Source organism: Limulus polyphemus, unplaced genomic scaffold (genome assembly GCF_000517525.1).
Source record: "Limulus polyphemus unplaced genomic scaffold, Limulus_polyphemus-2.1.2 Scaffold157, whole genome shotgun sequence".
Taxonomy (NCBI): Eukaryota; Metazoa; Arthropoda; class Merostomata; order Xiphosura; family Limulidae; genus Limulus; species Limulus polyphemus.
This window is the reverse complement of record NW_013665767.1, coordinates 203055-219005: the sequence shown is the minus strand read 5'-3', so window position 1 is coordinate 219005 and position 15951 is coordinate 203055. Positions and strand designations below refer to the sequence as shown.

The 15951-nt window shown below is 31.5% G+C and overlaps 1 protein-coding gene across 1 annotated transcript in view; it reads left to right on the top strand.

Annotated features, from left to right (window-relative positions):
- Positions 1–15951, top strand: part of LOC106476498 (unconventional myosin-Vb-like) — a 106116-nt gene that overhangs the window by 81569 nt on the left and 8596 nt on the right. Inside the window, exons 6-16 of the mRNA XM_022381332.1 lie at positions 2178–2252; positions 2687–2771; positions 4032–4138; positions 6541–6667; positions 6807–6925; positions 7736–7883; positions 9317–9462; positions 10282–10455; positions 12368–12468; positions 12683–12888; positions 15594–15648. Of these exons, the coding sequence (XP_022237040.1) occupies positions 2178–2252; positions 2687–2771; positions 4032–4138; positions 6541–6667; positions 6807–6925; positions 7736–7883; positions 9317–9462; positions 10282–10455; positions 12368–12468; positions 12683–12888; positions 15594–15648 (1343 nt within the window). The remainder of the gene's footprint in view (positions 1–2177; positions 2253–2686; positions 2772–4031; positions 4139–6540; positions 6668–6806; positions 6926–7735; positions 7884–9316; positions 9463–10281; positions 10456–12367; positions 12469–12682; positions 12889–15593; positions 15649–15951) is intronic.

The window sequence follows — 15951 nt, the reverse complement described above, 5'->3', positions numbered from 1 at the left end:
GTAAGTTACTAATATTTATTCAGATATAGCACTTATCCCACAGTCTGTAAGTTACTAATATTTATTCTGATATAACACTTAATCCCACACTCTCTACGTTACCAGTATTCATTGCGATATAACACTTATCCACACTCTGTACGTTACCAGTATTCATTCCGATATAACACTTATCCCACACTCTCTACGTTATCAGTATTCATTCCGATATAACACTTATCCACAGTCTGTAAGTTACTGATATTTATTCTGATATAACACTTATCCCACAGTCTATACGTTACCATTATTCATTGTGATATAACTTATTCCACACTCTCTACGTTACCAGTATTCATTCCGATATAACACTTATTCCACACTCTCTACGTTACCAGTATTCATTCCGATATAACACTTATTCCACACTCTCTACGTTATCAGTATTCATTCCGATATAACACTTATCCACAGTCTGTAAGTTGCTGATATTTATTCTGATATAACACTTATCCCACAGTCTATACGTTCCCATTATTCATTGTGATATAACTTATTCCACACTCTCTACGTTACCAGTATTCATTCCGATATAACACTTATCCCACAGTCTATATGTTACTAATATTTATTCCGATGTAACATATTTTTACAATTTCAATGTTAACGGTATTCTTTTTGGTATAACACCTACTTCACAGCTTGTACATCATCGGTATTCCTTCTGTTATATCGGTTATTCCACAGTCTTTACGTTGCCGGTATTCCTTCTGTTATATCGGTTATTCCATAGTCTATACGAATCCGGTATTCCTTTGGTGTAACACATATCCCACAGTCTATGTTACTAATATTCCTTCTGATATAATACCTAACCCAGTAGTCTGTACGTTGCCAGTATTCCTTCTGATATAACACACGAGCCAGGTTTGGCTTAGCGTGCCAGAGTGCGAATCCAGTCCATGGTTCGCGTCCAGTTGACGCAATGTCGCGATCCGCATATTATAGTTATGGGTACGTTATAAGAACCACGATGAAATCTCACTATTTTATTAAAGTAGCCCAAGAGTTAGCTGTGCGTGGTGTTGACTAGCTGCTGTCATTCTATTCTTGTTAGTTCAAAATTATGTATGGTTATTCCCAAAAAGCTCTTGTGTAGCTTTTTACGAATATCCATGCTGTAGACAAGAAAACCTTTTAAAGTATTCAGCGGGTAAAAAATGTATGTATTTGAGTTTTTACAACTTCCTATGATTTGGTTCTATTTTAACACAAGTAACTATAATTTATCATTTAGATATCTAACTTTAAACATTAATTCCAGTAAAAAGACACCGACAATTTATTAGGAATGGAATGCTGGCTTTATAGAAAAAGAGACAGCTAGAAGATTAAAAGGACATTTTATGTTTATTACGTATAATTGTTTTTAGACTGACGCAGATTTTGTCAATTGTTACGTGAAATGATTCTTATTCTTTTTAAGTTCTTATCCTAACCTTTCAAAGTTTTATCGAATACCTCAATAATTTGATTGATGTTGAAACATGTTTAAGGCCGTGATACTTTCAATAAATCATATGAAATAGTCATCTTCAGAGGTATGCCCTCGGGACATCACGAAAAATCTGAGAGGTGAAAGGTTTCGTCACCTCAGGGGTGTGTAGCTTGATAATGAATTGCCCAATAAATATTCGACGATACACCATTGCTTAGCTACGACTCGTATACTTTCGTTGGGTAGTTTCGTGCAACAAGTACTTTAATTGTCAACGGATCACATATTGTTTGGACTGGTATACTCCTTGGGGTTCCACTTTTTTTAGAATCTTAAAAGTAAAAGTTAATTAAGATCCAAAAGCTTCTGATCCGACCAAACCGCACCCAACTTCCTTCTGGCTGTTTCTTTTCTTTTTTCAAACATTCATGCCATGATGTCGAAAATGCAATATTTTTTATGGACTTTTTTTCCCAATGGAATACAATAATCATCTATTAACAGATTTCAAGATAGCCATTTGAGGTCGCTGCACCTGACATTTTCCAAAAAGGTTTGGCCGAGGTAATTAATCAGCCGATTTATTCATTATATATATATATATATATATTATATCAGCGCGTACTAAGATATTAACTTACGTATTTTTTTGCTTCGATGGTTTCATACTAACTTTGATTTTTCCAACTATTTTTCTTAGGGTCATTTCATTGAAGTTCAGGTGACAGATGGCGCCCTCTATCGGACTAAAATTCACTGTTATTTTCTTGATCAGGTAAGAAACGAAAAAGTAGACGTTATTGTGAGAAAGTTTTATGTTTAGTCAGTGATAATCATGCTCCCAAAGAATCATAGTTTATAAGTGAAATAGTTTGAAGTTTCTAACTATCTAAATTTAAATATTGCAATTTTAAACAAGATTATTTAAACATTGACATTTAGCACTAATGACTAACGTTTCTTATCAATAAACCTTAACTGGTGTAAGTTTGAGTCCAATAATAATAAAAAACATTTTAACTTCTGTATGCGTAAAGTTTGATGTTTGTATCAACCAATTTTTGTATTTTTGCACAGTTATCTAAAGTTGTTTAAAAACAGAGAAAGTTATTTTTAGTTCACCGTAGTTTAACAAAGTTTGTTTAATCAAACGAGAGAATAATTATCATCATATTTATAACTTATTTTAATTTTTTTTTCTAATTCAAGACGAGAGTTGTTCGTCAGCTTTCTAACCAAAAGAACTACCATATATTCTACCAGATGTTAGCAGGCCTAACACAGGAGGAAAGAGGTACATTTAGACATCTATTTTGACATTTTATATTGTGCTCTACATATTCCAAAATGTAAAACATTCTTTTGTAGAAATTATTAAACAAACTATGTTTGACTGCATCGGATATCTATGAAAAATTTAGAATGGAACTTGGTCTTACTAAGTTCCATATTTTTTATTTCAAGAGAGAAATACTCATTAAAGCTTTAGTTTTATCTGACTTAAAGTTAAGTTAAACATACCACAGTGGTAAAGAGTAAGATTTAAAAGATTGCTTTATGACTGTGATTAAGATGATTGTAAAGTTAATCGCAGAGAACACTACTAACAGCAAAAGAACCTTAAAAATGATTTAGTACTCTACTTACGTTGCAGGTGATTATAATTAGGCTTGATTTTTAATCGTTCGTGTTTCACTAATTGCTATAAAACTAAATTTAACTAATTACCTTTCTATTATTAACTGCTAGAATTGGATAGTCTTCATAATTGTGTCAAGTTATGATTTAAAACATTTTTGTTTCAGATAACTTAAAAATATCATATTATCTAATGCTAGGTACCCACCTGAATTTCCTGAATGCATTCATGGCTTCAGGGGCTTGCAAAAGTCCAAACACCTGGGGGGGGGGATGAGATTCCTCAGAGCAGGCCAGGGGTCTGGGCCCATCTGAATATCCCAACACACTCCAGAGGTGCAAAATCCCAGTGGAACTGAAGGATTTTGTGTTTTGGAATGAAAGAATACGTGTGCATGAAATTATATAATTTTTTTAAATAAATGAACAGCACACTGAATATCAAAATATATAATATTCAGTTATGGTACTGTCTGAACTGGATTTCTTCTCTCTCTCTCTCTCTCTTTTATATATATATTGATTTGCTGTTTTCCCTGATTGGCAAACTGTTTTCTTATAATAGTTTGTTGCTTTCTTAGCATGGAGGCTGCCAGACTGAAGTCACTGTCTGCCATATTGGAAAGGTCACATTTAGGCCCTGGTTATACTTGTCTTTTTCTTTTTTTTAATTTGTATCATACTTTTACTACTTCTTTCTTACATTAATTATCTTAGTATTATTTAATAATATAGATAGACTGTGAAATTATTATATATACATTTTAATTTATTTATAACTTTTATCCTTTCTTTTTTAAAAGGTAATTTTTTTAAATCAAACTATTTAAAATGCAGAACTATGTTTTATTTCTAATGAGCTATTTAAAGGAGATTTTCAGGTTTTGGCTTACAATCGAACTTTTACCCTTTCTAGCTAAACTAAATCTAGAAGGATATTCCATACGCAGTCTTCAGTACTTAAACCATGGAGATGTTAACCAGAATGAGTCGGAAGATACAGCAAGGTTTGAAGCATGGAAGGTACCACTAGTATTGCACAGTTGTTTTGTTTTTGACTGAATAAATTGATATAGTTATTTATAGAGCTTAGGATGAGACATTCAATCTTTAAATCAAGACTTTGAAACATAGATCTACAAAAGAAATGAGCTGGGAAGAACAAACATTGAGGTAACATTAACATCTTTTACATCAGTGATCAATTCTTGCTTGAAAAGTCAGTTTAAAACATGTCTGAAATAGGCTATAATTTAACAGCTTTTTGAAAAGGATTTTTCAACCATGTTAGGCTGACATAGACTTGTCATGTTGCATTGAACCAAGTATATAAACTGGTAATAGTGATGTGTTTAATTCAGTATTATATACATTGGAACTTTATTCTTCTTTACCTTTTAAATTGATAATAGATGTAAATCAAATTATACCATTGTGAAGATGACTTTGATGTTTACAATAGAAACATTTCAGTAACACCATTATTCCAAAAATACTATTTTGAAACACAATCAACTTCATGAGTGTGATTACAGTCTAGTAAATTAGCAATTTAGAAACAAACTGATCCAACTAAGAATCAGAAGGATTTTGATGTCTTTGCTTACAGAGCAGGTGCTATAACTTTAGCTTTTGTTTTGAAATACTTGCAAGCCTTAGTTTACATAATATTGAATTTACTAAGCCAGAAAATTTGGAGTAATGATAAGATTTAAAAAAACAAATCACTGAAAGTTTGTGAGCCACAGTAGAATAGAGGTAATATATCCACTGCAGTAGCAATATTTCTTTGAAGAAAACATTACAATAGTTCTAGCATTGCTTCTTTTTTACATGTAAGCCTGGCATGGCAGTTAGGGTACTTGACTCGCAATTTGTGGGTGTGGGTTCTATTCTCATTACTGAACATGTTTGCTCTTTCAGATGTGAGGGGTGTTATGATGCTCAATCTCACTATTCATTAGTAAAGGGTAGCCCATGAGTTGGTGGTGGGTGTTGTTGACTAGATGCTCTCCTAATCTGTCACTTCATAATTAAGGACCATTAGTACAGATAGCCCTCTAGTAGCTTTACATGAAATTCAGAAAACCCAAACAAACAAATTAATACATGCCACTACTGAGCTAGAATATTAAACATTTAATGTTAAGTTAAGCAAAAATTTCTACACTATAAGTAGTTAGAAACTGAAGTCACAAAGAATTATTATAGTACTGAAATGTAGAAGAAATGATAAATAACTTTATACTGCTATACACCTTAGATCTAAAAGAAAAGGGAATCATCACATGGGTCTAAATGGCTGTATATTTCAAATTCTCACATACTTGATGTTCAAGTGACAATTTAAGGGCTGTATTTACAACAGTTATCATATTTTATTATGTTAAAGTTCATTTTGGAGTGATATCTTATTTTTTTTTCGACCCACTTTTAATCTTCTCTCTACTAGAGAGGGCTGATTGTGGCATAGTGCTTAGCATGCCCAAATTGTGAATCCGAGGGTTCATGGTGGCTGTAGATGTGCTATAAAAATGGCAGTAAAATCGCATAATTTGGTTAGACAAGAGTACCCCATAAGTTTGTGGAGGGTCCTGTTGATTAGCTTACTTTTCTATCAGCTAGCAGTTCAAAATTAGGGATAGGTATGTGCAGATAGCCTTGTGTAGGTTTGCATGAAAATCTTAGATACTAAAAAATATTTCTAATGGGACTAAATAATTTTTTCAATTCTAAAGTATTAATTTGGATTTTATTTATTCTGTTCTTAATCAGGTATTTGACTTGAAGAAGCAAAACCAGTGGCATATTTGCAGAGTTACAATGCTAGAAACTGTGTTTCAATACTTGTAGTGGGCATGGCACAGATAGCCCATTGTGTAGCTTAGTACTTAACTACAAACAAACAAAACATTTTGGCACTAAATCAAGTAAAATATTTTTAGTAAGCAGAGAATAAAGAGATCAACATATTTTATTATAAAAAAATTGGAGCTAATATATAAATATTTTTTTCTTCTGAGGTCAAAGAGAATGGGTACGCCAAAGTCAGCTGGAGATTTATTAAAACTGTTGTAATAATCTTGAAAACACTGTTCTGTGTGAATGGCAATTTACATTTTCAGTTTTATTATAAATTGGCATGCTAAGTTTCTATGAACTATCATCTTTATAAAGTAACATCTGGCTTGATATGATTATTTTATCACTATCATATCTGACAAGTCTTTCTTTGCAAATTTTATTGTTTCATCGTTTACTTGTTTCTTGCTTACATGATGTTTTCAGTTTAAATTGTATTTCAACTGATTGCAACACATCGTAATGATATAGTTTTTTATTAATAATTTCTTACTTATAAAATTCAAATGTTAACCAAACTTTGTGTTAGAACAGAATATCAAATTTGTAATTATTTATTTCAGACATGTCTTTCAGTTCTTGGGATCCCATTCATGGATGTCATTAGGGTGTTAGCTTCAGTTCTACTGCTAGGAAATGTCCAGTTTCTTGATGGGCCAGGGCTAGAAGTGAACATGAAAAGTGGAGCAGGTATGGCAGAAGATCTTTTGTTTTTATAATTTGTAACTTTTAAGACTGTATCATGAGTATAGTTGATTATTTCATTGACATGTATACAGATAAATAGATTCTTAGCATTAAAAAAGACATTTTTTTTTCCATATTTCAGAAATTAAGTCAGTTTCATCTTTATTGGGGATATCCAGTGTTGCTTTGTTTCGTGGTCTTACTTCTCGCACGCACAATGTTCGTGGACAGATTGTTAAGTCTGTTTCTGATGCTTGTATGGTAAGTATATAATAAAGCTGAGTTCTAGTTTAAAAGTCCTTGAAAATCATGCATCATGTATTTTCATTATTAAAAATCCATAAATTTCTCTACAAAAGCCTTGTTTATTCTTAAAATACCAATTTCCAAAGAGTACATCACTATTATACTGGTGTAAAGCCCAGTAGTTAATACTTTTATTAAAATATTACAACTAAAACACAAAACAAAACTAGCATAAAAATTATAACATCAAGAATTTGTCACTTTTCACTCAACAGTTCTTAACCTTTATCTCAGGTCAACAAGCAGGGAACAGAATGTGTATGAAAACAAAAATAAATTCCATAGTTCATTTGGAAATGTAGGAGACACAGATAACTACAATAACTGATGTAAATCATTATCAAATACAGTTCCACACATCTAATATGAGCAAGCATGCTCTTTACATAGCATAATAAGTTAACTTTATGATAATAAAAACTTTTAATTATTGCAATCCTAAGTTAATGTTCTACAATAAATAAATATATAATCAATACATGGCTACTAGTAAACTCAAGCAAGATATGAATGCCAGGCAATGGAGAAGTAAACAACAAAACAAGAAAAATATATATATTTATACATATTGAAAGACAAAAAAATTATATATGTTCAGTATATGAAAACCAACCTATATTATACCAGTTAATGTTACTATGTCCTAATACAAGCTGCAACTTTAGCTCAGTTTACAATGTCAATATTAGGGGATCATCCATTAGTTTTATTTAACAGCATATAATGTCTGTTTATTAATCACAGCTTGTAAATTTTTTTTTTTAGGCCACTGCAACAAGGGATGCCTTAGCCAAAGCACTTTACTGCCGGACAGTAGCAACAATTGTCAGACGAGCCAATAGTTTAAAAAGGCTTGGATCTACCTCAGGAACTCTAAGTTCTGATAGCAATGAATCAGTTCATAATCATGCAGGTAGGCAAATCAGTATCATTATGGCATCAGTTTATAGTCATGCAAGTTGACAAATCAATCTATCATTATAGCAGAAAGCAAACATTTCTATTTTGGTAACTTTTCCTGCATTAAAAATATGTGTATATAGTGGTTTATTTGTTTTTCCTCTGTCCAGCAGTTAATTAGATACAAATACTTATCTTTCTCACTTTGATTTGTCAAAACAAAAAGGTAACATTTGTCAACCTTTCCTTCAAATAAAATAAATTATATATTATAATCTCCATCAACTTTCCTGCATATGAAAAAAATATGAAATGTCTATTTTTTCAATCACTTTTTCATTGGACAAAATAAAAAAAAATTGTCAACCTCCTTTGTAGTTTATGAAAGAGACAATTTGTCTTGCAGTATACAAGACACATTTTCTATGTATCTTCCTTTTATAAAAATACTGTTGTAATCTATGTTTTTATGCTAGACATTTTCAGAAACTTGTATTGTTGTTTAGTAAGAAGTAGTTTGAGGTAATGCAGTGGGTGTGACCCCAAATGTCTGGAACTTTATCCAAAGTTTAGGAAACAATTAACCATATTTTAAACATAAGTTAGGCTTGAATGAGTTGTTGAGTTAGCAAAAGTCAGTTAATGAGTAATCCGTGTAGGATTTAGTCAGTTTGTAATTTATTTTCAGCTGGTTAGTTCAACAGGGATGGGGCAGATATTGTAGATTAAATACAAATATGAATACTTCTTATTTTTATGAATACAAATATGTAGGAATGTATTCATGAATACTTTGTCAGGTAATATGCAATAATGATAAAACGGCAGATGATAAGATTTCAATACTTTTATTTTATGAAACAAACTAAATTTAAATAAATAATAACAGTTCAAGACTTTTATTTTTCAAAATGCAATAACAAAGTTTCAGAACAAAAAGCATATTATTAAAGGAAGCTTATAGATATTATAACTGTCCATTGTTCTCTATGAACATCAGTCTCTCAAATGTCAGTGAGGTGACAGTGATCAGGTCCAGTACTAAATAGATGCTGAATGGGGCAGAGGATGCTGGAATAAAAAGGTGGGAAAGTTTTTTTTTCATGAATCTTCTAATAATCTAGAGGGTTGCTTTCTTCAGTAATGCAAGGACCATCGAGATTGGCAGCAAAGAAACTAAAAACCTTGCTTCTTTTGTGAGGGGGAATTTACAGTCCTCTTTTGGTTCCATGGTTGTAGGATTCAAGAGCAGCACGTGTAAATGAACTATGAATTCTTCATTATATTTCATCTTTGTTTTATTCATTAAAATTTATACCGATAAAAGTATTCCATATAAGGATAACATTGTGAATGTGTGTATGTGCACATGTAAATGTAGCTTGTACAAATTATTTTTGAAATAAAAGTTTAAAATTAATACATGGTGAACACTGTTTACTTCAGCAGAGACTGGTAGCCAGCATGCTTCGACCATAGGCTCAGGTGGAATTAAGTCTTCCAAATCTATGACAGTTCTTAACTCTGCCGTTCGCCATGCTACTGATGGCTTTATCGGTATTCTTGATATGTTTGGCTTTGAAGATGGGAAGGTAAGAATGTGTTTGCACTTTCCTTAAACATTGTATTATGATTTCTAAGAAAGGGGTGAATATTTTCAACAGAGAAAAATTAGTTTCTGTATTCTATATAAAGTGTTATGATTTCTAAGAAAGGTGTGAATATTTTCAACAGAGAAAAATTAGTTTCTGTATTCTATATAAAGTGTTATGATTTCTAAGAAAGGTGTGAATATTTTCAACAGAGAAAAATTAGTTTCTGTATTCTATATAAATTGTTATGATTTCTAAGAAAGGTGTGAATATTTTCAACAGAGAAAAATTAGTTTCTGTATTCTATATAAAGTGTTATGATTTCTAAGAAAGGTGTGAATATTTTCAACAGAGAAAAATTAGTTTCTGTATTCTATATAAAGTGTTATGATTTCTAAGAAAGGTGTGAATATTTTCAACAGAGAAAAATTAGTTTCTGTATTCTATATAACTACAGTCTCATCGTAAAAGTAATTTTACTTTTGTGAGTATAAACTGGGCTTTATTTATTCAAATGTTTCAGAGTAATATATGTGTGCCCTCAATATAATCAGTCATAAACTATTGCACCATAATTATTGTTAATTATAAATGGAATAATATTCCTAGAAAAGTTTGTTTCAATAATAAAAAGAAGCTGATATGCACAGTTGCTTTTCTGTTATCACCAAAGCCATCATGCTGTTTTTGCTGTACCTTAAAACGAAACAATAAAAAATAACACAAGATTCCTAATAGATATACAGTTTATAGATAAGTGAAACAATACATAATATTATAACAGTAGTAATACAATTTGATTTCATTTCTTTTTCATAGCCAAGTCAACTTGAACATCTGTGCATCAACTTGTGTGCTGAAACAATGCAACATTTTTATAATACTCATGTGTTTAAGAGTAGCATTGAGTCCTGCAGAGAAGAAGGAGTTCTCTGTGATGTAAAAGTAGACTATGTGGATAATGTACCCTGCATAGATTTAATTTCATCTCTTGTAAGCATTCCTTTTATTTGTGCTTTATCAGTATTTAGGTAATCACAAAATGCTGTTAATACTGAAAACATTCTGACTTTGATTTTACTAGATCTGTTAACAAATTTAAAAAGGAGTTGCATAGTGCTCAAATTGTAGTATTTTGTGTTAATATTCAAGACAGGTTTCATCAGTTTATTGATTAACAAGATTTGGTAAAAAAAAAGATATGTTAAATACATTATTATTCAGAAAGTTATATTTTTAAATGAACTTTCCTATGTATATTTAACATGAGATATAAACAGAGATTGATGATTAATTATGATTAGTTCCACTTTCTGCCACGAATTTTGAGATTAAAGAAATTTAATTTTAATGACTTAAGATCACAGTGTGGGATTCACAGTATCACAGACCTTTTTTACAGGCATTATAAGGATTAGGTTATACCTAACATGGGATATAAACAGAGATTGATGATTAATTAAGATTAGTACCACTTTCTGCCATGAATTTTGAGGTTAAAGAAATTTAATTTTAATGACTTAGATCACAGTGTGGGATTCACAGTATCACAGACCTTTTTCACAGGCATTATAAGGATTAGGTTATACCTAACATGGGATATAAACAGAGATTGATGATTAATTAAGATTAGTACCACTTTCTGCCATGAATTTTGAGGTTAAAGAAATTTAATTTGAATGACTTAAGATCACAGTATTGCAAACTCTTTTTACAGGTATTATAAAGATTGGGTTATTTGTAAGTTTTGCAAGCTTTTCATACCAATACTGAAATTACACTTTATGAAATAATAACGCTTTTATTCATTATGTATTGTTGCATATTATAATTTGAAATGGTCTGAAACTTAACTGATAATTTAGATTTAGAAGTTAAATATATGCCAATATATCTCCAATTTATGATATTTGCCAACAAGATTGATACACACAGTTTTCTTTTTTAATACAAATATGTTTTAATATAAAAACTACAATACAATTTACAATAACAGTTATTACAAATAGTTATTACACACAATGATTTATATACAAAAGTTTTACAAACTTAGAAGCAATATAAAGCCTTCTTTCTAGTCTAGAACTTCCTTGATATCTTATCGAAAATTCATGATGAGCGAGTTAATTACGAGTTGATGTAGGTACGATTCACTTAACAGGGAGCTAGTTAGCTTTGTTCTTCATTATTCACCTGCCACACATGCCGAGTTTTCAACCATGAAGTTATATAATGTTTTAGTAAAAATACTAATGTCTGATGTGAATCCACTGAAGTTAAATGATTTGTAATGTTCAAACTCTGTAAATGCTCCTGGTCAAATATCTGAAGTTTTCCGATTGATAAGTGTTATAACAATCACAGTTATAGCTTCCGAAGTTCATAGCACGCTGACTATAGCAAACTAATAATATTTACTCCTTCTTTTTGGTGTGTCGCATAGGTTATATTTATAGGCATGTGGAAAATTTCTAGAAAATTCAGATTACGTAACAATATAAAGCTACATTAAGTATTTACATGCATACATATATTGTTGATTCTTACTTACACTCGAGAATTTTCTACAACTTTAGAGAATAGGCGGGAGTTTCGCAATACAGATTTAACTGTATAAGTTATATACATTTGTAAATATAGATTTAATTCAAGCAAACATCAATATTAAAATAAATGTATAATGATAAATCCATCACAATATATATATATTTATGTATGTGTGTAAATTTGTTTCTTTTTCTTTTTTAACTTGTGGTAAGAAGTGTTTAGTATTTTAGGTCTTTTTGGACCTACAACTCATATAGCAATGTTTAATTATCTTTGAATCATATTTGCTAATTGTATTATTTTATAATTTTTTTTTATTTGTTAAAACAGGCTTAAACCGAGTTTTATTTTTACATAGAGAACTGGATTACTGAGTATGCTGGATGTTGAATGTTCAGTCCGTGGTACCCCTGAATCATACATCCAGAAAGTAAAAAACCAGCATAAAGCCAGTTCTAGGTACGTAATGACTGTTTTACATAATGGACTTTTTATGATTTATATTTATTTGAAGTATGACATGTTTGTTTTCTTTCTTAAATTAGGTGTACCTTTTAGATGACATTAGTATTGGAAGTTTTTTTCTATGCATCTACTCTTTCTAGCTATTTAACTTTCATTTAAAAATGTGAGGAGAGTTCTTTATTTTCTGAATATTTTGTTTCCATTCTAGGTTTTTTGAGCCCCAACTCTCAGACTGTCGGATTTTTGGAGTTCAGCATTTTGCAGGAAATGTTTTTTATGACACATCTAATTTCCTTGAGACAAATAGGGATGTTGTTCCTGATGATGTTGTTTCTGTTTTCCACAAGACTTCATGTAGTTTTGGTTTTGCTATTCATTTGTTTGGAAGTGAATTAAAAGCTCTTTACTCAGAAGGTCAGTAGACAAAATGCACTAAGAAGTGATGTGAAAATGTTTTTAAGAACTATTGATTATGTGTGACCATTCATATCTTTATACAGAGTAGAGGCCAAAGAATGAGCAGTTGGTTTTTAATTTATGTTATACAACACACTTTCACATTATAATGATTATGTTTGGCAAAAAACAACAGCCTCAAGTTATCAAAAATCAAAATCTACATCTGCACACAGTTTTTACCTATTCAAATAAAACAATGAAATTATTTAATAATTTTTAATACATTATATTAATCCCATGTAAAGATTTAAATATCTTGAGTCTTATTTATATAAAATACCCTATAGATACATGGTTTGAAAATGTACAGATTTAAAATGGTGTGTTCGTATTACATAAAATACAAAGAGCTAATCACTCCTTGTAAGTTGAGTGTATGTGACAATTTCATGTGTTGCACTGACAGGCACTGGCCCCATTTGTGGAGCCCAGCTATGTCATGGGAGATAAAAAAGATTTTCCTTACTGATGTTACTAGTGGCCATACCATATGACACTTTGTTTTCTAGCAGTTTCATTCCCTCAGAATGTCAGTATATCTTGCTAGTGTGAAGGAAGTCAATATCTTGCCAGTAGTTTTGTTAAAGGGACTGGGACTAGCAAGCTTGTCAGTTTCCTCATTTACCTTTACCCCTGAATAGCCTGGCTCAAACATTCATGCAGTTGTTTTGCTTTCTACCATTCACCTGGGGACCAACCATTCTGTTACACAAAACTGTATGTTAGTTGATCAGTCACAAAAATTATGTAGTGGCACTGTTTATTTTAGCTCATTGCTTTGAGTTATCCAGAGAAGAGTTTACTTTGTCTTCCAACTCTATCCTTGTGTTGTTTGTTGGAAGCTTCAGTGCTCTTTCAGACTTATTCAGAATGTTGTTGCTCCAGGAAGTGATCAATGCCCAACCAGTTCTCTCATCATCTGTGGTGTAGGAAACATCTGTGGCTAAGTAACTCTCCACCATGATCTTCAAATAGGTACTTACATGTCTTTTTTGCTTCAAACCGTCCAATCTCTACATTTTCTGTTTAGGCTGAGTTATACAAATCCCAGTGGTGCAAGATTTTTGTTTCATATTAGAGTATCTGAGATCTGGTGGGGGAGGGATTATCTCAGTGGTGGCTGTATATCACCTGTCAACCTATAACTGCCCTCTGAAGTACACTTCAGGTAATCCTCTGTTTGTTTAGTGTCTGCAGTGTAATTGTGGAGCTTGGACATCTCAGTTGCAAAAAGGCTTGATGATGGAATTTATGATCTTCACACTGCAAGACACTAGTGAAGAATTTTGCTTGTAAGCACTGATGGAACTCTGTGATGCTGCTGAGGCTTGTGAAGTGTAATAATTTTAAAGTACATTTTATGACTAGTCTTAGACAAGTGTTGTATCTTCTCAATTTTATCTCGTGGTATAGTTCTCATACTTAACATTGGTAGCACATAATCCTTATAAGAATGATTTCTTATGCTAATCCAGTGGTATGTAAATGTAGATGCTAGCTGTGACACTATGGTAAAAACGTTTAGCACCTGTATATTTAATTCATAATGAATTCTTGACTATGTAATAGTTCAATGCTGCCGTGGATAACTTATGGCTAGAGTAATAGTGGATGGCATCTAGAGGTCAACCTAATGAACTCCTGAATCCTAAAATAAGTTTCATATATATAGCTCATTTTTTATTCAAATATATCATTTTTAGCTTATGACTGGTAAATTGGGCCTGGGTGTGTTTGTGGATCATAGATGTGGCTTGTAGTTAATTTAGGTTACCCACCACTGAGCTAGAAAAACATTTTGTGGCCATTTCCATAGATTACTTGTATAATGAGATTAATAAATGATGGACAGCCATAGGACACAACATTTCAAAGAAGGAAACCTTCAATGGTCTTTTTCGAAGTAGAAAAATTACACAGCAGAGCATTAAGAACAGCATTAGGTTCTGAAACCACACCACAAGCCAATCTGGAGCATTTTCCTCATCCACAAAGCAAAGACATTGGTTACAAAATACAAACATTTGACCTAAAACATTATGGTGATGAAGCTGGGCATATCTCTTTCTACTTTTAACAAGATAACAACTTGACAGATACTCGCAAGCTTCTGACCACACCTCAAAATCAACAGCTGTTTTCATGAGAAAGATGGCTGAAGAAACTGGAATCACATCACTCCCTTTTAACCAGATACCTCTCAAGTCCTATGATACATCTCCAATGGAATTTTGTCTTTTATCTGCTTAAGTTTGGTCTTGGATACAAATTTACATGTACATTTGAAGTTTTGTCAAGATGTGTGGTCTAAGGTCATACCATCCTTCACAGTAGCTTTTTACAATGCAAATTGCAGTGTTGAGCAATGGTGCTTTATCATGGCCATCAGACTGAGCTTGATTGATAATGAGGGAAGTGGTTCTAGGGGCAGCACAGGACCTAGAACCTTGTTCTTATAGTTTCACTGACTCATGGTATTTTAGTACTACAATTGAAACAATAAACAGGTGGATTAACACTTTTTTTTGTAGCATTTTTAAGTAATCAATTGATATATACATTTGTGTATTTGTATGAAATGACATAGTTTAGTATTACTATGTAATGAAACTTAGTTTGTTACTTTATTGATTTTAATAAACTAACATTTATTTCTATAGAGACAGTTCCTCGGGGTGTGTCCTTCAGAATTTCACCCACTTCTCATACAGACTTGTAAGTATTTGGAAAAAATTTAGGGTTTTATCAAACAGACTATATAACTGAGTTTTAAGACTTGAAAATATCTAACATAAATTATATATGCATATAGCTATACACACACAATTAAAAGGATTGCAATGTTAAAATATTTGTACAATAAATAATTTATTAAATACATGGATCAGCCCTAAAAAGACTACATGTTTCAGTGTTCTTATGCCACCATCTTCCTGACAATATATATATATATTGCACAAGTGCTATTTTAAACTATTCCTAGCTAGTTAATTTTATTTTAAAAGAAAATGTTGGATT